The following is a 24,951-nucleotide window of genomic DNA, read 5'->3' on the forward strand; positions in this document are numbered from 1 at the left end:
CAGTAATTCAATCCTCAGAGGTGGCTTTTGCCTGAGTAGGGACTCCAAAGAAAGCATGTGGGTCTCTTCCAGAGTTAAGCTGGCTGGAATGTACATATTTCACTTCCCATGGATATAAGACTTTGATCCTTGATGTCATGGGCCTGTGGAAACTTTTACTGAGTATGCCAGGACAGTCTAAGATTTCCAAGTAGACATTTAAAGAAAAGTGCATGGCTCAGAAATGACAGGTCCCTCCCTGATCCTTCAACTGAAAGAAACATATCCATTTGGCCAACAATCACATTTACCTGCTTCATTTTTAGCACTTCTACTATAATAACTTAAGCAAATGCTTTATCTTCCTTTCTAGACTAGAAGCTCTTTGAGGGTAGCCCTATCTCTGATTCACCATTGCCTTCTCCAGTGTCTAGCACACAGCCACAACCCAGTAAATATCAGGTGAGCCCAAGTTTGTCTGATGAACCGTTGGGATGAGGGAGAAGTATTTAAACTCAGAAGTGGCACTTACACAAGCTTACTTAGTATTACTTAACAAACTTATTCACAATATTTCCACAATCCTCTGGTAGAACAAAATTTCACTATTGAACACAAAATGTAAAACTGTATTCAGGAATGCATGCAAATGCACACTGAGGAAAAATGCAGAGTAATGCCATCAATGAACTCAACCAGCCACAGCGCACATTTGCAACACCAACCTTGGCAGCAACAAAGCTATATCCAGACTGTTTGATGATAAGCTCCTCTGCAGAGAAGGCTAAAGTGGGCCCAAGCTGACCTTGTCTCCCCCCAGCGACATCCTCAGCTTCACTCTCAACTCCTAACAGACAATTTGAGTGCTCTCAAAGGACAAGTTTGAATTAACACTCAAGTTGCACCTGGTTTACAAATTTTAAGTCTTCCAAAGACCTAGTTCAGCATACCTTTCACAAACAAGGCACAGCTGAAAGGAAAAGCGCTGCAGAATCCAAATCACAGTAAGAGTGGGGGTGAGGTGGGGTGGAGTGGAGGAGGTGAACAAGTTAATCTTAAAACCCCTAACCAAAGTCCTTTCCGTATCTTCAAGCATACCTGACCATGAAATGGTTGGCTGCTGAATCACCAGCTCAGCATTTCCTATCATGTCAGTGGCATACTGATAAAGATGAATGCTGGTGTGTTGTCTGAGAGATTGGAGGGAAACAGCCAGCTGGGAAAGGAGGGCAGAAAGAGGCTAAAGTATGTGGGGCAGGAGGGAACCAAGCTCTTTCAATTCTCAAGACAAATGCTGACATGAACACAGGACACCAACCAACCAGAAACTGACTTTTTCAAGCAGGTTAATGCTTCAATTGAATTTGCTCTGGTTTAAGTGTGCTCCTTTCAGGAGAAATTTTCAAAGGATTTTGTGAAACTGATTTTTAAAAAGCTTCTACTAGATATCTAATGTTACACTAGGTATCAAATGAGGCCCCCAGTTCAAAGGATATTAAGACGAAATGAAGATCTGCAACAGCTTCCTAACGGGAAAGAAAAAATCCTATTACATCACTGGGTAACATGAGTACTGAATCATCCTTCTTTGTAGATAGTCTATTATAAACGCAAATTGTCAGGCAGCTCGGAAAGAGCAGGCAGTGATTAGAATCCGACAACAGACTGCTTGTGATTCTCCAGACCCCCTTCTCCCTGGGGTCATGCTTTGGTCCTTGGCCAGGCTCAAGCCTGCTTACCTTCAATCACAGCTTTCTTTTTTTCTGCCTCAAAGAAGAAATAACCTTGGCAGCCCGCATTTCCTCATTTAGGTTGAGGAGCTTTTACAGAAGGAGCCCCGGTCTGAACTGCTTTAGAAGGGCACTTGCTGTATTCTCTGCCTTTCACAGGAACAAACACCACCTAAAGAACCACCAATGTTCCCTGGCGGTCAGAATGTGATGTCACTGTTGGAATCACGTGACCAGACCCTTGGACCAGCCTTGGAGAAAGAAGATTTTTAACCAAGCACAGAAGCCTTAAAGATGTAGTCTCATCTAAACAAATGTCATCAAACCAGAGGCAGTCAGGTCAGTTCAGAAAACTGGGATTCAGACAAATTTAAGGTTTTCAGACCTCATTCAGCAGAAAATCTAAGAAGGCAAAGTATAAACATCAGAAAGCATTTAAAGTTACAGGGATCTTAAATATTTTTAAAAGGGGGAGGGAGAGAGAGACAGGCAAATATGGAAAGGCTTTTTTTTTAATGTACTGGATACCAATAACACAGATAAAAATCTCACCAGAGTAACGAGCTAAATTAGTGAAATGAATGAAAGATGCCAGACACAAGAGAGCACATAACATGATTTTATTCATGTAAGTTCAAAGACAGACAAACCTAAGTTATATGGTTTTAGGATACCCATGTAAGTGACTACATTATAAGGGGAAACAAGAAAATGCCAAAAGTAAAGACAGTAGCTGACTAGGGAGAGAGGGGAGTCACCTTCTGGATGGAGCACATGGTGAAGGTTGGGCTTTGGGAAGGCTGGCAATTTTTCTTAATCTGGGCAGGGGTTACCTGAGTATTCACATTATGATTATTCTTTAAACTGTATATACAGAGCTTATGTCTTTCTATAGAGAAAATTATGAAAAACTGAACCATATATGAACTTAGCATACAGAGTCAGGTCTTTAATACCTCCTGCTGCTAAGTCACTTCAGTCGTGTCCAACTGTGCGACCTCAGAGACGGCAGCCCACCGGGCTCCCCCGTCCCTGGGATTCTCCAGGCAAGAACACTGGAGTGGGCTGCCATTTCCTTCTCCAATATATATATCAATAATACCTCCTAGTAACTTTGAAAACTCAGAAGGCAGTCAAGAAAATGAGTTGTTTCTTAGCAGTAGTGCTCTACATATAGGTAACACTGATATATATATATAGGAAAGTTAAGAGAGTATATCTTAAGCATTCTCATCATAAGGAGAAAACTTTTTCTTTCCTTCTTTCTTTTCCTTTTATCTATATGAGATGGGCTTCCCTGGTGGCTCAGATGGTAAAGAATCTGCCTGCAATGCAGGTAGACCCAGGTTTGATCCCTGGGTTGGGAAGATCCCCTGGAGAAGGGAATGGCTACCCACTCCAGTATTCTTGCCTGGAGAATCTCATGCACAGAGGAGCCTGGTGGGCTACAGTCCATGGGGTCACAAAGACTCAGACATGACTTAGCGACTAAACAACAACATGAGAAGATGGATGTTAGTTGAACTCATTGTCGTAATCATTTCACAATGTATGTAAATCAAAGCATCCTGCTCTATACCTTAAACTTATACAGTGATGTACGTCAATTATTTCTCAACAGAACTGGAGAAAAAGAAAAGAAAATTGCCATCTCCTAATCACCTAAGTGAATGCACAGAACAGCCTCTGTTAAACATTAATCTAGTCGGTGTACTCCAATAATCAGATCTAAATATAGTGTTTCAAAATGTTGTGATTATTCTCATCAATTCTTAAGGCCTGATGAATCTTAAAATATCAATATAACAAAACCTTAGGAAATGTGAGGCACTTCATGGAACCTACATGCTTTTGGTCCAGTCCATCACTATGACAGTATCTCAGTTCTTGATGAACTAACCTAGCACTAATAAGAAGTAAAATGAAGCGGCAACTGATAGTATTGTGGCAAAGAACTAACAAGTTTAAAAAGCAAAAGCTATGACTCAAGTGTGACTGTATTATACAATTATACTTTTAGAAAAGTATGTATTTCTTTTTTTTTTTTTAATTTTTTTGGGGGGGTAAAACTTTTTTTTTTTTATTTTTTTTTAAATTTTAAAATCTTTAATTCTTACATGCGTTCCCAAACATGAACCCCCCTCCCACCTCCCTCCCCACAACATCTCTCTGGGTCATCCCCATGCACCAGCCCCAAGCAAGCTGCACCCTATGTCAGACATGGACTGGCGATTCAATTCTTACATGACAGTATACATGTTAGAATTCCCATTCTCCCAAATCATCCCACCCTCTCCCTCTCCCTCTGAGTCCAAAAGTCTGGTATACACATCTGTGTCTTTTTTCCTGTCTTGCATACAGGGTCGTCATTGCCATCTTCCTAAATTCCATATATATGTGTTAGTATACTGTATTGGTGTTTTTCTTTCTGGCTTACTTCACTCTGTATAATTGGCTCCAGTTTCACCCATCTCATCAGAACTGAAAGTATGTATTTCTTACTTAAAGAGGATGACAGGGCCAACCTCACAAGCCTCCTTCAAGGTTTTCTTTACTAAATGGGATTCTATGTGTAGTATCTGAAGACCACTACAGAATATATTCACTTCTAATAAGACTCGCATTACCTTATTAGGTTATTTTACACTTTGACATACTAGTTTTTGGTACTTAAAAAAATGTATAGATTTTCAATGTACGGTAACTGGATTGCATAACTAGTACCATGTCAATAACTTCTGGCGAAAGTTTATGTATTTTTCAAATGCTCCATCAGTGCTTCTGCGGAGGAACTATTTTATTCCATGTAAATTTACCTCTTTTGAAAACTAGAGGACTGATACTATGACACAGTCCTCCTACTAAAATGAGATTTAATTACAATTCAGATTAAGAAATGAGGCACTGGATTTTCAGCAACGTTGTTGGCTCTAGATATTATCACACTAAGTGAAATAATGCAGAGAAAGACAAATGTTGTAGGATACCACTTATATGCGGAATCTAAAAAATGATACAAATGAACTTATTTACAAAATAGAAACAGACTCACAGACATATAAAACAAACCTACAGTTACTAAAGAGGAAGGAAAGGGAGATAATTTAGGAGTTTGGGATTAGCAGATGCACACAACTATATATAAAATAGACAACCAACAAGGACCTACTGTATAGCATAGGAAACTATACTCAATATTTTGTAATAACCGATAAGAGAAAAGAATATGAAAAGGAATATAGATATATTTAGTGTGTATATATATATATATTTAGTGTGTATATATATATATTTAGTGTATATATATATATATATATATATATGTATACTCTGCCAAATGTGTAATCTCTAGCACATGTTCTTTTATAAGGCTGTCAGGTGTAGGTCAATTACTATGGAAATAAGATGTTTTACACACACTAAAATTACAATGAGAATTGTTGTATTCAATTTTTGGCTGTAATTCATGCAATTGCTTTTTGTGATTTTTAGAAAAGGAGGCACCTGTGTTACTTTATTACTATAAAATTTTCCTAACCAACATTTGGTGAATTTTACTAGTCAGTCTACCTCACATTTTGTTTATGATTCTAAATTGTTTTAAGTTATGTCTACAGTATTCTTGCCTGGAGAATCCCATGGACAGAGGAGCCTGGTGGGCTACAGTCCACGGGGTCGCAAAAAGTTGGACACGACTTCACTCACTCACTCACAGTATGTTTTTATCCTTTAATTTGGTGGCTGCATTAAAATTCTCTCCCATCCTCCCCAAAATGTATAAATGAATCACTTTGCTGTATACCAGAAATTAACACAATATTATAAATCAACTATACTTCAATTAAAAAAATAAATGAGGCACCGGTATTCAGAATTTGACATTATATTTCTTTTACTCTTTTCTACCCCACTATTCCCTTCTCTGCCAAATGTGTAATCTCTAGCACATGTTCCTTTATACAGGCTGTCAGGTGTAGGTCAGTTACTATGGAAATAAGAGAAATCCTTACCAATTTTTAATGTATCCGATGATAAAACCACAATGATAAAGTTAATATTTGGGGACAGAGTTATTTTTGTGGAGCACAGATCTGACCAGATCATTTTCTGTTTCTAATATGTTAGTTGCTCCTACAACAAAGTTTTTAAAACTTTCAACATAGGAAGACCACTTAATGGGGATTTGACACAAGTATGGACTAGGAATTAGAAGATATTCATCATAATTTTTAGAATAGGAAGAAATACTTTAAGTGTATAATAAGGATGGTAACAATGCTACTACTTTTTAAGGTTTTATCAATGAGAGGGATGAAACTTACTCTTTCACAGAGGTATCTATATATGACTTGATGACAAATAGCTTAAGCTGTAGGTCTTATTCCACATCCAATTGGTCTATTTTCTTAGCATTTTTTTTTACTTAATAGAAAGAAATATTAAATTCATAAAACTAAGTTATCAAGAATGAGTGTAGAAATGATTCCATTCTGGATCAACTACTGAGGTACAAATAGAGTAGCAAAATGCAAAAGGCTTTTCAAAAAACAGTGCATTAAGACTTAAGCTTCTTTAGATAAACAAGGACCTACTGTATAACACAGGGAACTATAGTCAATATCTTGTAATAACCTATAAGGGAAAATAATAATCTGAAAAAGTATATATATATATATATATATACACACATATATAAAAAATATATATATAAATGGAATCACTTTCCTGTACAACCTGAAATACTGTAAATCAACTATATTTCAATTTAAAAACAGGGTGATTTTTTTTTAAAGTTAAGCTTCTGGTGTGTAAATACTCTGCCAAGAAAAAAGGCAAAATTAAACAACAGCTCTAAATATCAAGATTGGGGTTCTTAGGCAAGTCTATATTCTTGTGTCTACACACACACACAAAGGTAAAACTTAGATAAGTTTTGAAGGCATAGTGTGCCATTCAACATAAGTTATATAAGAAATGGTTTAATGCTCTAGCAGGAAAATAATTCAAGTTAAAGTACATCTGGATCTCAAATGATAAAAGAAAGGTCCCCTAAAGTTTATCTGCATTGCTTGAGTCTGGGACAAAAATGTACAGAAAACTAGTCAGAAAAAAAAAGTCAACCTTGAAACAGCTTTCCTGGTAAAGTCTAAAAACTTAATTAATGGGTGTTTAAAAGCACACAGCTGAATAAGGAGGCATATAAATGAATGTATTTTGCTCATTTCCCTTTATGGAAACCACTTTCTAATATTTTCTAAAAATCACATGATGCTTAAAACTAGAAAACCCCTTAAGACACAAGAAAATAAATTCCAATTTGAAAATTAATGTTTATTTCAATCTCTAACCAATATGCCATTAGAAATTTCCTGGGGGAGCTGAAGAGTAACTGATTAAGTGAATTAGTTAAACACTAACAGAAACACAAGGGGAAAGAGGATAGAAAGAAACCTCGTGCACCCTGACATACTGCTTTAGTGATAACCACACTGCATGTGGGCTCACTTATTGGCAGTAGCCTAAAGAAAGAAATAAGCACACAGAGAAATGGAGCAGGGCTATTGGTATGCATCAGAGGACTTGGAAAATAGTTGCATTTTAAGAATATATGTCAGTTTTTACACGGATATTTTGTATTTTTGCAAAGCTAAAAGCACATATACAAAAACAGTCAACATTCGACCTAACACACATCAGCAGATATTCATCCTGTGATTTTTAAAATTGTACCTTCATTCAACAGCAAGTAGTAAGAGTTTATTATGAGCCACTTCTCACTTTCATATCTGCACCCCTTTCCCTTCTTGTACTGGTTCATCTATTCCAGATCTCCCAACAAGCCGTGAACTCTTTCACATTCAATTTACCTCTATGTTTGAGAATACATTACAGTTGAAGCCTCAGTAATTAGTCAACATTTTTAGGACCTTTCTATCAATCTGTGCCTCCATTTTGCTTTCCCACTAATATATACCCACTAGTTGAAAAGCAAATATGAGTGAAGCAGCCCTCTCATCAAAGCCCTGGAGAGGGTCACAGGACTGTTATGCTTTAGTTTAGTTTGGCTCCTAGGGCACTTATTCAGGGTGACTAAGGAGATCCAACCAGTCCATTCTGAAGGAGATCAGCCCTGGGATTTCTTTGGAAGGAATGATGCTAAAGCTGAAACTCCAGTACTTTGGCCACCTCATGCGAAGAGTTGACTCATTGGAAAAGACTCTGATGCTGGGAGGGATTGGGGGCAGGAGGAGAAGGGGACGACAGAGGATGAGATGGCTGGATGGCATCACTGACTCGATGGACGTGAGTCTGAGTGAACTCTGGGAGTTGGTGATGGACAGGGAGGCCTGGCGTGCTGCAGTTCATGGGGTCGCAAAGAGTCGGACACGACTGAGCGACTGAACTGAACTGAACTGAACTGATTTCCATTGACTGGGCTTCCCAGGTGGTACTAGTGGTAAAGTAACTTAGCAGGCACACATTCCATTGATACATATCTGTAATGCCATACTGGTTGTTACATAGTGAAATACCTCACTTTGTGAGTGGCTGTAGAGAGATAACCACTCTTTCCTAAGGACTCTCTTCCCCCACAACCATCCCCCAAAGGCTCCTGAACTTTCCCAGGACGCAGCAGCTGGAACACCAAGAGGCTCCGGGACATTCAACCTGTTGGCTCAGTGTCTGTGTTGCTCTGACGGTCACCCCTGCACCCATTTCAATTAAGGACTGACTGCCGAGAGCTGGGCTTCCCAGGTGGCGCTAGTGGTAAAGAACCCGCCCGCCTAATGCAGGAGATGTAAGAGACACAAGTTCAATCAGGTGTCGAGAGAGGTGGGCAATAGAACTGCAACAACAGTAACAAATATATAGGTGCTATTAAAATAAAGTTTGAGGGTTACAAGGAGTATACAGGAAGATGGGGCATGGCAGAAAGGGATAGGAAAAAGGCTTTTGAGATAAGCATTTATCTAGATTCTAATACCACCTTCAGACTCCATGGCTCCCATTGGATACAGCTCTGTCCCCACAGGGTTGTAGACATTTGCTTGACAGTGTATCTTTTAAGCTTTCTATTCCCAGCCATCTGTTCTGATCTAGAAGTTCCCCCACCCAACTCACTTTCATTACCTGTGGAGCTAGGGTGCTAACTGCCAGAGTTACCAGTGTTTGGAAAAACAACTTGAGGAGCACGGTTTGGTACCTATAGACTCCCACTGTACAAAAAAAATGCAGAAATGGAAGTAGAGGGGCTAGGTTTGACAGCACTGCTGAGAGGGTTGTCCATATAAAGAAAATAGCCCTCTGCTCCCTTACTTGCTCTTCATTCCTTCCTTCTCAACTTTATACTTTACAAGGGACTGACAAGAGGACTGGGAAATGTAATGGATACGGAGATCTTGCTCTAAGAAGTACATTCCATGCCAGAGTATTGAGAAACCCTTTGGCTATCACAAGCCTATGTAATTACTTATACTTATTATTTTAGAAGCAGCAACTCACCAGTTCCTCTCTACTGAGCCTACATTGGTTTCTCTCTATTAATCTCCAAAAGGAAGCTGAGGACAAGAGATTAGCAATCATTCTTTGGCAGGGTGAAAAACTTCAAGAGAGGAAATAGCAAGTAGGAGATTCTTCCCAAACTCATGGGAATAGTGTGATGTTATGGACAAAGAAATTAATTAGGACTTCCAGTTAATACCCCATGCTGCCAATGTAGGGGGCACGGTTCGATCCCTAGTCAGGGAACTACGATCTCACAAGGTATATGGAATGCCAGAAACAAACAAAAATGAATTAAGCACACACATATATAATCTAGGAAATGCTCTTAAACACTTGGACCTGCGTACACCAACACATGCATCTTATTCACTACAGCACTGGAAACAATGAAAGAGTCCAGTAATGGGGGAATAGCACAAGGAAAGAAGCAGACTCATGTGCTGAAACAGAAAAATCTCCCAAACTTACTATGTGAAAAAAGCTATTTACAAAATAATAAGTAGATTTTTAAAAATTGTGTCTCTGTGTTAACTGGATAGAAAAAGAATTGAAAGGGTCATAACTGAATTATTCTGAAGGGTTATCTCTGGAGTGGGAAGTCGGCAGTGAGGGGGAGGACTTTCACATGTTATATATGTGTGCACTGTTTGAATCTCTAACAGTGAGGTGTGTTTATGTGTTATGTGTGTTTCTAAAAAGAAAAATAACAATAATGCAGCTAGAAGATTAGAAACAGGACATCGCAAAGGAAAGACTTCTATTGTGAGAGGCAGACCATTGGGGTATTTGGAAACAAAACAGGCGACAGGTTTCAGACAACACCAGGAGAAATGTACCAGAAGGAAGACGGCTTACTAAATTTTTAAGTGAAAGTCAATGGGAAGAATAGTCTTCATGATCAGGCCTGCTGTCCAGCACTAAGAAGATACAGATTCCAAGCCTAGCTCCATAACTCAGTAATTTTGTCACCCTGAGCAACTGCCTTCATCTCTGTGGCTTTAAGGTTCCCTATCTGTAAAATCAGGGTGTATTAACATGTATGATTTTTACAGTCCTTTCCCACCCTCATACTCATTATTTTAGCAATGATTATTTGTGGATCATTCATACATTGTGCTAAATGACTTTTGAGAAGACCTTAGCTTTGAAGAACTTCAAAGGTATTTTGATTGCATAGTTAGAGAATACTCTTCTGGCAAGATCATAAAATGGTACTAATCTTGGAAAAGTAAGATTCAGCTCAGCAGTGAAGTAGGGCACACCTGGGACCAAACGCATCTGGTCTCCAGCTAACCAGAGCTATACCAACATGGTTACCAACCTTCTGGAGAACCCGCTGGCCACAGACCCCAGAAACACTCACCACAACACTCCCAAAACATCACAGCAACCCTTTCCTCTACCCTAGAATGTCATAAACTGGAACAAAGTGCGGTTCAAAATAATCCACTCAGGATTTATTAGAGGCCAAATGTTTGTCCTCTAATTTTCTTCTTTCAAGAGGGGACCAAAGCAGTGTAACTAATTAGAAAATAAATGGAGAGCTTCCAGATTCAACCCTTGCAAGTAAAAAGCTCAGTTGTCTTGCTGTTCACCTGAAACTAATACAACACTGTAAAATAACTATACTTCAGTTAAAATAAATAAATAAATAAGAAGTTGTCACTCCCATTTGAAAAACAAGAAAAGGCTAGAAAAAACTGAAAAATCAGTAACTTTTCCAGAACTCACCAGAGAGAATTATAAGGTTGCAAGGGAAATTTCCAACCTCCAAATCTGAAGAGACAGGCTTATCTGAAAAGACACCGAGAAAGATCTGCTTACCTGGCCACTTAAATGGCAATTCTGACTAATTTCCGAAGGCTGAGTGTAGACTTACATGAGAATAGGAAACTTCTGAGCCTATACTTTGGTGTTCTCAAAGAAAGATCTCCTCCAGACTCTGATGAAAAGCTAAGAGTTATCATTGTGAAATAGGCCAAACAGGTCATTCTAACAAAGGCCTATCTATGCTCCAGGGGAAAATTAGCTCAGTTGGTAAAGAATCTGCCTGCAGTGCAGGAGACCCAGGTTTGATCCCTGGTTTGGGATGATCCCCTAGAGAAGGAAATGGCAACCCACTCCAGTATCCTTGCCTGGAAAATCTCATGGATGGAGGAGCCTGGTGGGCTGCAGTCCATGGGGTCGCAAAGAGTCGGGCACGACTGAGCCACTAATACTTATCCCAGGTCGGGGAAGGGCATTCTTCCCTCTCCAGTCCCCACTCCAGCCTCCTAATCTCACCTAAGGGGTAAAAAGCAAAGTCAGTAGGGGTCTGGGCTTCCCAGAAATGGGTTGGAAATGCTGATAGGAGTAGGGGGCAGGGAAAACAAAATGCCATACCACTGGATTATATTTTGTGAAGGTCAAATACAAAACACAGGTCCAACAGACACTGTGATTTAATCAGAAAATTATAAAATAACCTATTCCCCCATACCATACCACCATACCAATAGGGCTCCCGTATACTGGCTCAGAAGGTAAAGAATCCAGCAGCAATGCAGGAGACCTGTGTTCCATCCCTGGGTTGAGAAGATCCCCTGGAGAAGGGAATGGCAACTCACTCCAGTATTCTTGCCTGGGAAATCCCATAGACAGAGGAGCCTGGCGGGCTACACTCCATGGGATCACAAAGAGTTGGACACGACTGAGTGACTAATGCTTTCACTTTCATACTTAATAACAGTGAATTACAGCTGCAAGATACAGAATGGAGTGGTGCTTAAGGAAGCTCAGTCAAGAGAAGAGACAAAAACAAGGACACTAGAGAGATTTAGCCCCCTAGCACCAATAATTACACCAAACATTAAACACAGCCCAACTCCTAGCCAGTTTAACATAAATCTTAACACAAGAGAATTAAACTGGAAACCTACAGAAAAATAGCTGGAAAATGCCAAAACACCTGGAAATTAAGCAACATGCTTGCAAATAACCCTTGGGTTAAAGACCTCTCAAGATGAATTTTCAAACATTTTGAAGTGAAAATGAAAATACAACATAACAAAATTTGTTGGATACAGCAAAAGCAGTCCTTAGAAATTTATAGTATTAAATGTATATATTAGAAAAGAAGGTCTAAAATCAAAAGGTCTTACCCTCACCAAAGAAGACATACAGATGGCAAATAGCAAATGAAAAGATGCTCATCATCATTTGTCATCAGGGTAGTGCAAATTAACAATGAGATCCCACTGCACACCTATTAGAATGGCTAAAATCTAAAACACTGACAATACCAACTGCTTGCAAGTATATGGAGTTACAGGAACTATCAATCACTGTCGAAGGGGAAACAAAATGGCACACCCACTTTAGAAGACAGTTTGGCAATTTCTCATAAAACTAAAAAGTTTTATCACATAATCCAGAAATCACACACCCATATATTTACCCAACTGACTTGAAAACTTATGCCTATGGGAAAGCTTGCACACAGATATTTGTAGCAGCTTTAGTCATAATTGTCAAAAGTTGGAAGAAACCAAGATGTTATGCAGTAGGTAGGTGAGTGAATAGACTAACTGTGGTATAGCTGGACAATGGAATATTATTCAGCAATGAAAAGGAATGCGCTATCAATCTACACAAAGACATAGAAGAGCCTTAAATGCATATTGCTAAATGAAAGAAGCCAATCTGAAAAGCCTACACACTGTATGATTCCATTTATAAAGAAATTCTCAAAGCGTTAGTCACTCAGTTGTATCCGACTCTTTGAGACCCCCATGGACTATAGCCCACCAGGCTCCTCTGTCCATGGGACTTTCCAGGCAAGAATACTGGAATGGGTAGCTATTCCCTTCTCCAGGGGATCTTCCTGACCCAGGGATCAAACCCACGTCTCCTGCACTGCAAGCGGATTCTTTACTGGCTGAGCCACCCAGGAAGCCCAAAGATATCCTGGAAAAGACAAATTTATGAAGATGAAAATGGACTGATGGTTGCCAGCGGCTCAGAAGGAAGAACATTGAATAGGTAAGATATGGGATTTCTCAGGGCAGTGAAACTATTCTGCATGATACTGTAATAGTAGATACATGTCACCATGTACTTATCAAAATCTATAGAGCTTTACAGCACAAAGAGTGAACCTTAATGTATGCAATTAAAAAAAATCCCAGGATGGAATGCATTAAGTGACAAAACAATCTAATTATATTACAAATTTGTGAAACAGCCTCACTAAAAGGGGTAAAAGGAAAAGATGCTGACCCAAGTAACTAGAAATGGAGTTTTTTAAAGCTAAAGGCAAAAGGAATTTTGTAATAAGTGCTTTATTCTAGTTGATAAAGTAGTTTCCCATGAAGGATATGGGTTAACAATTTGAAATCCATGCATGTACACTGGAAATGAACAGTTAAAAATTGGATGGTGGATGGTGAGAGCCATGTTTCTCACTACCTTAAGGGGAAGGTACAGACAAGTAAGGGAAGAAGGCAAGAATGAACCATGTGTTAATGGATTAGAATTAGAGACATCAGTATGATCTCATGTTTAGCTTAATATAGATGCAGATAGTTAAATATGTAGGTCAGTATACACGTATATTTGTTTTTCCTTACTGAGAGGGCCTAGAATCAACACCCCAATAGAAAAAAGCACACTGAATGCCCAGATCTTGGTTTCTAATGCCAACCTCCACTGAAAGAAACCAGGGCTCCTTGGAGAAATGGCTGATTCTAGGACTGAGTCAGGAAATACATAACATGGGCCTGGAGTATGTTATACCAAAAAGTAAGTAAGTGCTCAAGAAACCTCCACAGTGACAGGGGTATGTCAAAGGGAAACAGAGCCAACTGAAACAGCTTTGAGTGCACAGCTAGAAAAATTTAAATAAAATAAATAATAATGGATTATAGTCCAAAGTATTAAACAAATGAGTCCCTACTGTTATAAATAAATGATTGAATAAATAACTGGGAGAGAATAGAGAAATCTCTAATGAAGAACAATTCCAAATAGTGTCTTTAGATACTCTACCTGCAAAGAGGTAGAGAATAACTTCCTTATTCTTAAGTGTCAGCTATGCAGTGACTTCCTTCCAAAGAACACAATATGAAAAGGATGAAAAAAAGTGTAACTTCACAGTCGAAAAAATGGATAAATACTGCCTCATCCAAGTGATCAAGGTGAACATCAGCAGTCATGAGTCATACTGACAGCATATACCTTTGATTTGAATGTGGTAAGAGAGACATTTTACCTCTAGTCTTCTCCCCCAAGCCTCAGTCTAATTATGAGAAAAGCATCAAACAAATCCCAGTTGAGCAACAATCTACAAACACCTGGCCAGTACTCCTCAAAACTGTCAAGATCACCAAATGGAAAGGAAGTCTAAGAAATCATCACAGCCAAGAGGGGCCCAAGGAGACACAATGACGAAATGTAATGTTGTATCCTGGATGGGACACTGGGTAAAAACTCAGTAGATCCAAATAAAACATATACTTAAGAATGGGCCAAAGAACTAAACAGACATTTCTCCAAAGAAGACATACAGATGGCTAACAAACACATGAAAAGATGCTCAACATCACTCATTCTCAGAGAAATGCAAATCAAAACCACAATGAGGTACCATTTCACACCAGTCAGAATGTCTGTGATCCAAAAATCTGCAAGCAATAAATGCTGGAGAGGGTGTGGAGAAAAGGCAACCCTCTTACACTGTTGGTGGGAATGCAAACTAGTACAGCCACTATGGAGAACAGTGTGGAGATTCCTTAAAAAACTGGAAATAGAACTGCCTTATGACCCAGCAATCCCACTGCTGGGCATACACACTGAGGAAACCAGAATTGAAAGAGACACGTGTATCCCAATGTTCATCGCAGCACTGTTTATAATAGCCAGGACATGGAAGCAACCTAGATGTCCATCAGCAGATGAGTGGATAAGAAAGCTGTGCTACATATACACAATGGAGTATTACTCAGCCATTAAGAAGAATACATTTGAATCAGTTCTAATGAGGTGGATGAAACTGGAGCCTATTATACAGAGTGAAGTAAGCCAGAAAGAAAAACACCAATACACTATACTAACACATAGATATGGAATTTAGAAAGATGGTAATGATAACCCTGTATGCGAGACAGCAAAAGAGACACAGATGTATAGAACAGTCTTTTGGACTCTGTGGGAAAGGGAGAGGGTGGGATGATTTGGGAGAATGGCATTGAAACATGTATAATATCATATAAGAAATGAATCGCCAGTCTAGGTTCGATGCAGGATACAGGATGCTTGGGGCTGGTGCACTGGGATGACCCAGAGGGATGGTACGGGGAGGGAGGAGGGAGGGGGTTCAGGATGGGGAACACGTGTACACCCGTGGCAGATTCATGTTGATGTGCGGCAAAATCAACACAATATTGTAAAGTAAAATTTTAAAAAAATTAAAAATAAATAAAAGTGTTTTCTGACTAAAAAAAAAAAGACAACAATATAAACATATAAATGGGGGAGAGATTATGGGGTGTACATTCTAAAATCTGACCAGGTATTTTCTCATTAAGGAAACTTTAAAGCCTTTAAAGCCTGTGGACCATCACCATACACCCCATTTTATGGGTTCAGCATATAAAACAGGTGAAGTTTATGGCTCCACAGAGCTTCTGATATCAGTCACTCTTTTTTTCAAGCTCAAAAAGCAGCAATAACGATTGCCATTCTCTTAGGCTAAGTGTTTTAAAAATCTGCCTACATTGCAACAGATGGGGGTTCGATCCCTGGGTCAGGAAGATCCCCTGGAAAAGGGAATGGCAAATCACTCCAGTATTCTTGCCTGGAGGATCCCATGGACAGAGGAGCCTGGTGGGTTCCATGGGGTTGCAGAGAGTCGGACACGACTGAGTGACTAACACTATTACTAAGTACTACTACTACCACTGCTGCTGCTGCTACTTCTATTACTAGGCTAAGTGTTTAGGGAAGTTTGAATATCTTGAGGGTGATGGATCCCAAATTCCGTTTCCTTCTCCTTCTTGCACCATGCCCACAAATTGCTTGAATCAGTTTGGGGAGAACCTAACTGAAATGATGATGGTAGGTTTCTCCATTCTGGTTTTTTTGGTTGTTGTTGTTGTTGTTACAGCGGGGCAGAACAAATAGAACTGTTTCACAGCTTCCATGGTATATTTCACGCACTGTCATATTTTTCATTTTAAAAGAGTTTTTTTTTTTCCCCTTCCCTGGGACATCAGGAGCTTATGCTGAGGCTGGCAGGGGTGGTCTGGGCATGTGCTCACATGCGAGGGAGAAATGGCCTGCCTATACTCCACCTGGGCTTGTAAGATATCTCTGACGTTTCTGGTCTATTCTCCATGTCTAATTGGTCTTATTGATGCTCACTCCAAAATTTTTCTAGGACTTATTCCCCACCCATCTCCATTCCTGCTGTCTTAATTCAGGCCGTTGCTCTTTGCCTGCTGCTGCTGCTGCTAAGTCACTTCAGTCGTGTCCGACTCTGTGCAACCCCATAGACGGCAGCCCACCAGGCTCCGCTGTCCCTGGGATTCTCCAGGAAAGAACACTGGAGTGGGTTGCCATTTCCTTCTCCAGTGCATGAAAGTGAAAAGTGAAAGTGAAGTCGCTCAGTCGTGTCCGACCCTCAACGACCCCATGGACTGCAGCCTACCAGGCTCCTCCATCCATGGGATTTTCCAGGCAAGAGTACTGGAGTGGGGTGCCATTGCCTTCTCTGGCTCTTTTGCCTAGATTGTTCAAAACTAACAGTTTAATGGTCTTCCAGTCTCCAGCATACCTTTCCCCTGAATCCATCCTCCACACTGCCATACATTCTCTAAAACATCGATCTAATCACATCATTCCTCTGCTTTTAAATCATTTGGTAACTGCTTGGTTACAAGGTAAGGTCTGAAAGCTCTCCCAACCTATTTCCTGCTCCAACTGTCACCATCCCCACCCTTGAGTCTCATGCCCCAGACTCACAGCCTCTGTTTATTAAGCAGAAAAGGGTCTCTCCTGCTGCTGCCTCCTCTGCCTGTGCTGCACTTTCTGCCAGGAATCTCTTCATTCTACAGTTAGGGAATAGCAGCAAGGCAGGCTAGGTAGAAAGATGAGGAAGTGAGAGGAAGAAGGGTATCGAAGAACATTACCACAACAGCACAGTCCATATCTGGGTATTCCATAAAATACTGACTGCATGCATGACTGAATTGCTGACAAGGAGTTCCAGGCTGCGGAGGCAGGCAAGTGAGAACAGATGGACTACGAGAATAGCTCTGAATTTTTTCCTGTTACTCAAACCCTTTTTCTATTTGCCTCCTCCTCCCGTTCATTCAGATCTCTGTGTTTATGTTTCTTGTAATTTACAGACTACTATAACACTACCTCAGATGCATTTAACCGTGCCATGCATAATTTATTTATTCATTCCTCATAAATCAGCCCCTCCAGCCATCTGGAAAGCAAGAACCACTTCTACTGCCTTTCAAGTTCCTTTTAACTAATCTTTTTAGTACGTGCTATTGTGCCTGGTTCAAAATGTAATATTTTACGCACAGTCTCACCACAGAATATCAAGGACTTTATGACCTTTCTTTTCTATTGCTGTTGTCATGATCATTAGGAAATGCTGTGTGAAAACATTAAAGTAAGAACAACTAAAAAGCAAAGCAAGAAAATTAGATCATTACAGAGTATTGTAAGTGGACTGATTTTTGTGCGTGGTTCATGGAAAACAGCTTCATTATTATATGGTCAGACTCTGGAAACCACAAGTAGTAATGCTCCTGTGAAGGAGAGTGAAAAGTGAAGGACTACTCATGTAAAACCATATTCTACAATCATAGGCAATGTCAAAATCTTGCCTGCCTCAGTTTTCTGGTTTATTAAATGAGAATAATGGATATTCACCCCATCACCTAACGAGAGCAATATGAACACACAAAAAGTGCTTTGGTCATATAGATGCCATATGAAATCATTTTTCATTAAAAGCAATGATGATAACTAAACTACTCTGGTTTAGCCAGAAGGCTTAAGTAGAGGTAGCCAATCTAAGTTAATAGATACCCTAACTGACCACTTCAGTAGAGCCAGTAATTGACATAACTGATTCATTACGGTTATAACCACACATAAAATGGACATGATACACAAATGTTCCTTTTATATTAGTAGGCAAATAGAAAAACCTACCAAATACTAAGCTATGAGTACCTCTCTCTTATGAACTTTAAATTCAAGGGCTCTCTTCTACTGTTACTGCCCTGAGGTAACTTTACCAGGCAAATTTCTTTATCTTTTTTTTTAATTTTTTGTTTATTCATTCATTTATTTTTGGCTTTGCAGGGTCTTCATTGCTGCGCAAGCTCTTGTCTAGTTGTGGGGAGTGGAGGTTACTCTCTAGTTGCAGCGTGTGGGCTTCTCATTACAGTGTTTTCTCTTGTTGCAGAGAAGGGGCTGTAGGGCATGTAGGCTCAGTAGTTGTGGCTCCCAGGCTCTAGAGCACAGACTCAATAGTTGTGGTGCAGGGGCTTAGCTACTCCACATCATGTGGGATCTTTCTGGATCAGGGATCAAACCGTATCTCCTGCTCTGGCAGGCAGAGTCTTTACCACTAAGCTGCCAGGAAAGCCCCTTGTTATCCTTTTGAATCCATGTTTTTCATACTGCTATATTCATCCCAAGTTGTTCGCCTCCCCTCAGAGAAGCCTTCCCTGATCATTCCAACCACAGTATTATTCCCAGTTATCATCTATTGTGATAATTAACTAGAGAATCTGTCTGTTTATTTATCCAACTAGATCTAAATTCCAGATCAGCTTGGATCTTATCTATGTTAATCCAGCCACTGTATTCCTAGTGCCTACAGCAGTACCTGGTTCATAGCAGGTGCTCGATGAGTATGTGAAGGAGTTTGTCCTCAGTGACAATAAGGTTCATTCAAACTTCTCAGCATGACATTCAAGACCCAAATTTATTTATTTAGGCTAATATCTTCCATTTTACACCTCTATATATTATGTTTGCTGCTCTGTAAAAGCTTACTTTCTGCCTTGAATGCTCTTCCTCCTACCAAGTAACTTATCTTCCAAGGCCCTTCTCAAACACACCTTTTCTGTGAAATTTTTTCCAGTCCTATACACACACACACACACACACACACACAGAATGCGTCCTCTGCTAAGTTCTTGTAAGAGCTATAGCACTTATAATATAGGGTTATAATAGATATAAAATAATGATGATGATGATAGCTAACATTTTATTGAGCATTAACTTGATGCCAGGTACATAAGCATTTTATATATTATTATTTCATTTAATCCTGAAAACAACTCTAAGAGATAGATACTGTCATAAATAGTTATGTTTCTGTTAGGCTAGCTAGAATCAACTTCATGAAGGCAGGTATGGTGCCTTAAAGCCCTGCTAATTCCCAGAACCTAAAAAACTATCTGCAATGTCATATGCCCTTAACACAAATTTGCTAAATAATGAATTCTAACAGTAGTTTCTTGCCCCCTGACTTTACTTTGAGAATGGCAATCCCAGTAACTTAAAGAAACAGACAACAATTTAAAGTAAGTACATAAATTTAATCTTAAAGTGATGCAGTCCTTTCTAATTATAACAAGAAACTCAGCAGATACAAAAGGGTTATATACCTAGCTATATACAAAGTTTAAAATATTTGAAGATTAAAAAAACAAAGCTAACAAAGGCAAACCAGTAAGAGAAAAAAATGTATTTTCAACCTACATTAGACAAAAGATTAAGAATAATATAAAGTGAAAGTCGCTTAGTCGTTTCTGACTCTTTGTGACCCCATGGACTTAGTCCATGGAATTCTCCAGGCCAGAATACTGAAGAGGATAGCCTTTCCCTTCTCCAGGGGATCTTCCCAACCCAGGGATCTAAGCCAGGTCTCCCACATTGCAGGCGGATTCTTTATCAGCTAAGACACAAGGGAAGATCAAGAATACTGGAGTGGGTAATCTATCCCTTTTCCAGTGGATTTTCCCAGCCCAGGAATCAAACCAGGGTCTCCTGCATCGCAGGCAGATTCTTTACCAACTGAGCTATAAAGGGCTCTTATAAAAAAAAAATAAGATAGCCCCTTAGAAAAACAGGAACATCGTATGAACAGGAAACTTTCAGAAAAAGAATTTTTTTTGGCCATGTCATGGGGCTTGTGGGATCTTAGTTCCTCAACCAGGGACTGAACCCAGGCTCCTGGCGGTGAGAATGTGAAGTCTGAACAAGTGGACCACCAGGGAATTCCCCAGAAAAAGAAATTTAAATGATTAATAAACATGAAAATATGCTCAAGCTCATTAATTTAAAAAAGTGAAAATTAAAATAATGGAGATATATTTATTTTATCATATTGTAAAGATGAAAAAATAATTATAATATTTAGTACCAGTCAGGTGGTGGGGAAATACACACTCTTACACACTCATGCTACAAAAATGCTCTGATACGGTTAAAAGATACATACCCCCCCACACACACATACACACACAAATAGGAAAATATTGTAAACAACTGAAATGTGCATCAATAGAAGCTTAGTTCAATAAACTATGCTACAGCTATCCCATGAAATTATATGTGGCCAATGAAAAGAATGACATTGCTGGATAACCAAACAATACATAAGAGGAATTCTTCTTTCATAAATATATTCCAGATAATAAAAAAACAATTATAAAAGGGGGAAAGGATTTGAACAGACATTTCATCAAAGAGGATATAAATTTGGCAAATACACACATGAAATGACGTTCAAAATCATAAGCCATTAGGAAAATGAAATTAAACCATCATGAGATAACACTACATAGGTGTTAGAATGGTTAAAATATTGTAAAGGAAAATTTAAAAAATTATTGAAAATACCAACAGCTGCGGAGAATGCAGGACAAGTGGAACTACCTACCAAATGTGGCTAGCTCAGATGCAAAATGGTACAGCCACTCTGGAAAATGGTTCAGCAGCTTCTTATAAAGTTCAGCACAGATTTATCACATTATTCAGTGATTTCACTCTGGGGTATACTATTCAGCAAGGAATGAACAACTTGGGTGAATCTCCAAAGCATTAAGCTGAGTAAATGAAGTCAGTCTCAAAAGTGGACATACTGGTCTTCCTTGGTGGTCCAGTGGTTAAGAATCTGCCTGCAAATGCAGGAGACACGTGTTTGATCCCTGGTCCAGGAAGATCCCACAGGCTGCGGAGCAACCAAGTCTGTGCACCATAACTAATGAGCCTGCACTCTGGAGACCGAGAGTTGCAACTACGTAAGCCTGCATGGTCTAGGGCCCGTGGGCCACAACAAGAGAAACCACCACAATGAGAAGCCCATGCACCACAACGAAGAGCAGACCCCGCTTGCCTCAACTAGAGAAAGCCCACACGCAGCAACGAAGACCCAGCACAAAAATGCAAAATAAAAAGTTGACACACTATGTGACTCCATGTATATGACATTCTCGATAAGGAAAAACTATGGGCCAGAGAAAAAATCAGTGGTTACCAGGGGTTGAGGGTAGGGAAGGTCTGAGTGCAAAGGATAATAAGAAGGAATTCTTTGGAAGTGTTGAACTATTCTATATCTTGTTGGTGAGAGGGGTTACAAGTAATCTAAGCACATGTTAAAACACAGGATTGGGTACAAGTAGATAAATTAATGTTATTGTATATACATTAGAAATAATTTTGAAAAAGATAAATTATCATCAGGAGTAATAATACCTTCTATTTCTCCATCTAAAGGAGGAACATCATCTCTCATGGAGAAATCCATGGCTGTCCCTGGTATGTCCATCAAGTCTTCATCACTGGAGCTACTTTGGAAGCTATTGAAACTCCCCTGATGAAAGCCTCTGTGATCCATGGCTCCTGCACAAAAAGAAAAACAGGTTTATTACAGTGAGTTCTAAACCCCTTACTGCTTATTCTTTTTTGTGTGTGGTAAATACACGTAACAAAACTTACCACTTAAACCACTTTAAACTGACAAGTCGATAGCATTCAGCACATTTACAATGACACGCAATCATCATCACTCTTCATTTCCAGAAATTTTTCATCATCTCACACAGAAACTCACTATGCAATAAACGTAACTTCCCTTCTCCCTCTTACCCCAGCTCCTTATAACCTCTATTTTCTTTCTGTCTGTGGATTTGCTAATTCTGGATATTTCATATAAATATAACCATATAGTATGTGGCCCTTTGTGTCTGGCTTCTTTCACTGCTCATGTTTTTTTTCAAGGCTCAATCATGCTGTAATATGTATCAGTCTACATTTCTTTTCAGGACTAAATAATACCCATTGTATGGATATACCACATTTTATTGATTCATTTATCAGTTGCTAGACATTTAGGTAGTCTTCACCTTTTGGGTTACCATTTATTCATATGTCTTATTTTATGTTATTATTTTAAGTAATATAGACATGCAAACTACTTAACATATTCAGTTACCCTCCAGATATAATGCACTGCTACCCTTACCATGTAACACAAGAGACAATTCTCCACATGGACATCACCAGATGGACAATACCAAAATCAGATTGATTATATTCTTTGCAGTCAAAGATGAAGAACCTCTATACAGTCAGCAAAATCAAGATCTGGGGCTGACTGTGGCTCAGATCATGAGCTCCTTATTGCAAAATTCAGGCTCAAATTAAAGTAGGGAAAACACTAGGCCATTCAGACACGAACTAAATCAAATCCCTTGGGATTATACAGTGAAGGTGATGACTAGATTCAAGGGATTAGATCTGATAGAGTACTAGAGGAACTATGGACAAAGGTTTATAACATTGTACAGGAGGTAGTGACCAAAACCTACACAAAGAGAAAGAAACGCAAGAAGGCAATGTAGTTCCAAGAAGGCACAATAAAGGACAAAAACAGTAAGGACTTAACAGAAGCAGAAGAGATTAAGAAGGGGTGGCAAAAATACACAGAAAAATTGTACCAAAAAGGTCTTAATGATCCAGATAGCCATGATGGTGTGGTCATTCACCTACAGCCAGACATCCTGGAGTGTGAAGTCAAGTAGGCCTTAGGAAGCATCACTACAAACAAAACTAGTGAAGGTGATGGAATTTCAGCTGAACTATTTTAAAATCCTAGAAGATGATGCTATAAAAAGTGCTGCACTGACGACCCTGTATGCAAGACAGGAAAAAAGACACAGATGTGTATAACGGACTTTTGGACTCAGAGGGAGAGGGAGAGGGTGGGATGATTTGGGAGAATGGGAATTCTAACATGTATACTGTCATGTAAGAATTGAATCGCCAGTCCATGTCTGACGTAGGGTGCAGCATGCTTGGGGCTGGTGCATGGGGATGACCCAGAGAGATGTTGTGGGGAGGGAGGTGGGAGGGGGGTTCATGTTTGGGAACGCATGTAAGAATTAAAGATTTTAAAATTTAAAAAATTTAAAAAAATTAAAAAAAATAATAGGTAAAAAAAAAAAGTGCTGCACTGCATATGCTAGCAAATTTGGAAAACTCAGCAGTGCCACAGGACTGGAAAAGGTCAGTTTTCATTCCAATCTCAAAGAAAGGCAATGCCAAAGAATGTTCAAATTACAGTACAACTGCACTCTTTTCATATGTTAGCAAGGTTATCCTCAAAATCTTTCAAGCAAGGCTTCAGTATTATATGAACTAAGAACTTCAAGATGTACAAGCTGGATTTAGAAAAGGCAGAGAAACCAGAGATCGAACTGCCAACATCTGCTGAATCAGAGAAAAAGCAAGGAAATTCTAGAAAAACATCTACTTCTGCTTCATTGACTACACTAAAGCCTTTGACTGAGTGGATCACAACGAACTGTGGAAAATTCTTAAAGAGATGGGAATACTAGACCACCTTACCTGCCTCCTAAGAAACCTATATGCAGGTCAAGAAGCAATAGTTCAAACCGAACATAGAAAAGCGGACTGGTTCAAAACTAGGAAAGGAGTATATCAAGGCTGTATACTGTCACCCTGCTTATTTAACTTATATGCAGAGTACATCCTGCAAAATGCTAACCTGGATGAATCACAAGCTGGAATTGAGATTTACCAGGATAAATATCAACAACCTCAGATATGGAGATTACACCACTCTAATGGCAGAAAGTGAAGAGGAACTAAAGAGCCTCTTAATGAGGGTTAAAGAGGAGAGGGAAAAAGCTGGCTTGAAACTCAACACTCAAAAAACTAAGATCATGGCTTCTGGTTCCAACACTTCATGGAAAACAGAAGGAGAAAAAGTGGAAGCAGTGACAGATTTTATTTTCTTGGGCTCCAAAATCAGTGCAGAGAGTGGCTGAAGCCATGAAATTAAAAGACACTTGATCCTTGGAATAAAAGCTATGTATGACAAACCTAGACAGCATATTAAAAAGCAGAGACATCGGTTTGTTGACAAAGGTCTGTCTAGTCAAAGCTATGGTTTTTCCAGTAGTCATGTATGGATGTGAGAGTTGGACTATAAAGGAGGCTGAGTGTCCAAGAAATGATGCTTTTGAATTATGGTGCTGGAGAAGACTCTTGAGAGTCCCTTGGACAGCAAAGAGATCAAACCAGTCAATCCTAAAGGAAATCAATCCTGAATATTCATTGGAAGGACTGATGCTGAAGCTCCAATACTTTGTCCACCTGATGCAAAGAACTGACTCGCTGGAAAAGACCCTGA

General features: G+C 39.3%; 1 protein-coding gene across 2 annotated transcripts in view; it reads right to left on the reverse strand.

Annotated features, from left to right (window-relative positions):
• CLCN5 (chloride voltage-gated channel 5) overlaps nt 1-24,951 on the reverse strand; it is a 188,774-nt gene that overhangs the window by 29,932 nt on the left and 133,891 nt on the right. Inside the window, exon 3 of one of the 2 annotated variants that reach the window (XM_018043883.1) lies at nt 21,990-22,136. In XM_018043883.1, the coding sequence (XP_017899372.1) occupies nt 21,990-22,136 (147 nt within the window). Of the gene's footprint in view, nt 1-1,718; nt 1,917-21,989; nt 22,137-24,951 lie in introns of those variants that run through there. The other variant, XM_018043884.1, reaches the window with a different exon arrangement.

The sequence above is a fragment of the Capra hircus genome (genome assembly GCF_001704415.2).
Source record: "Capra hircus breed San Clemente chromosome X unlocalized genomic scaffold, ASM170441v1, whole genome shotgun sequence".
NCBI lineage: Eukaryota > Metazoa > Chordata > Mammalia > Artiodactyla > Bovidae > Capra > Capra hircus.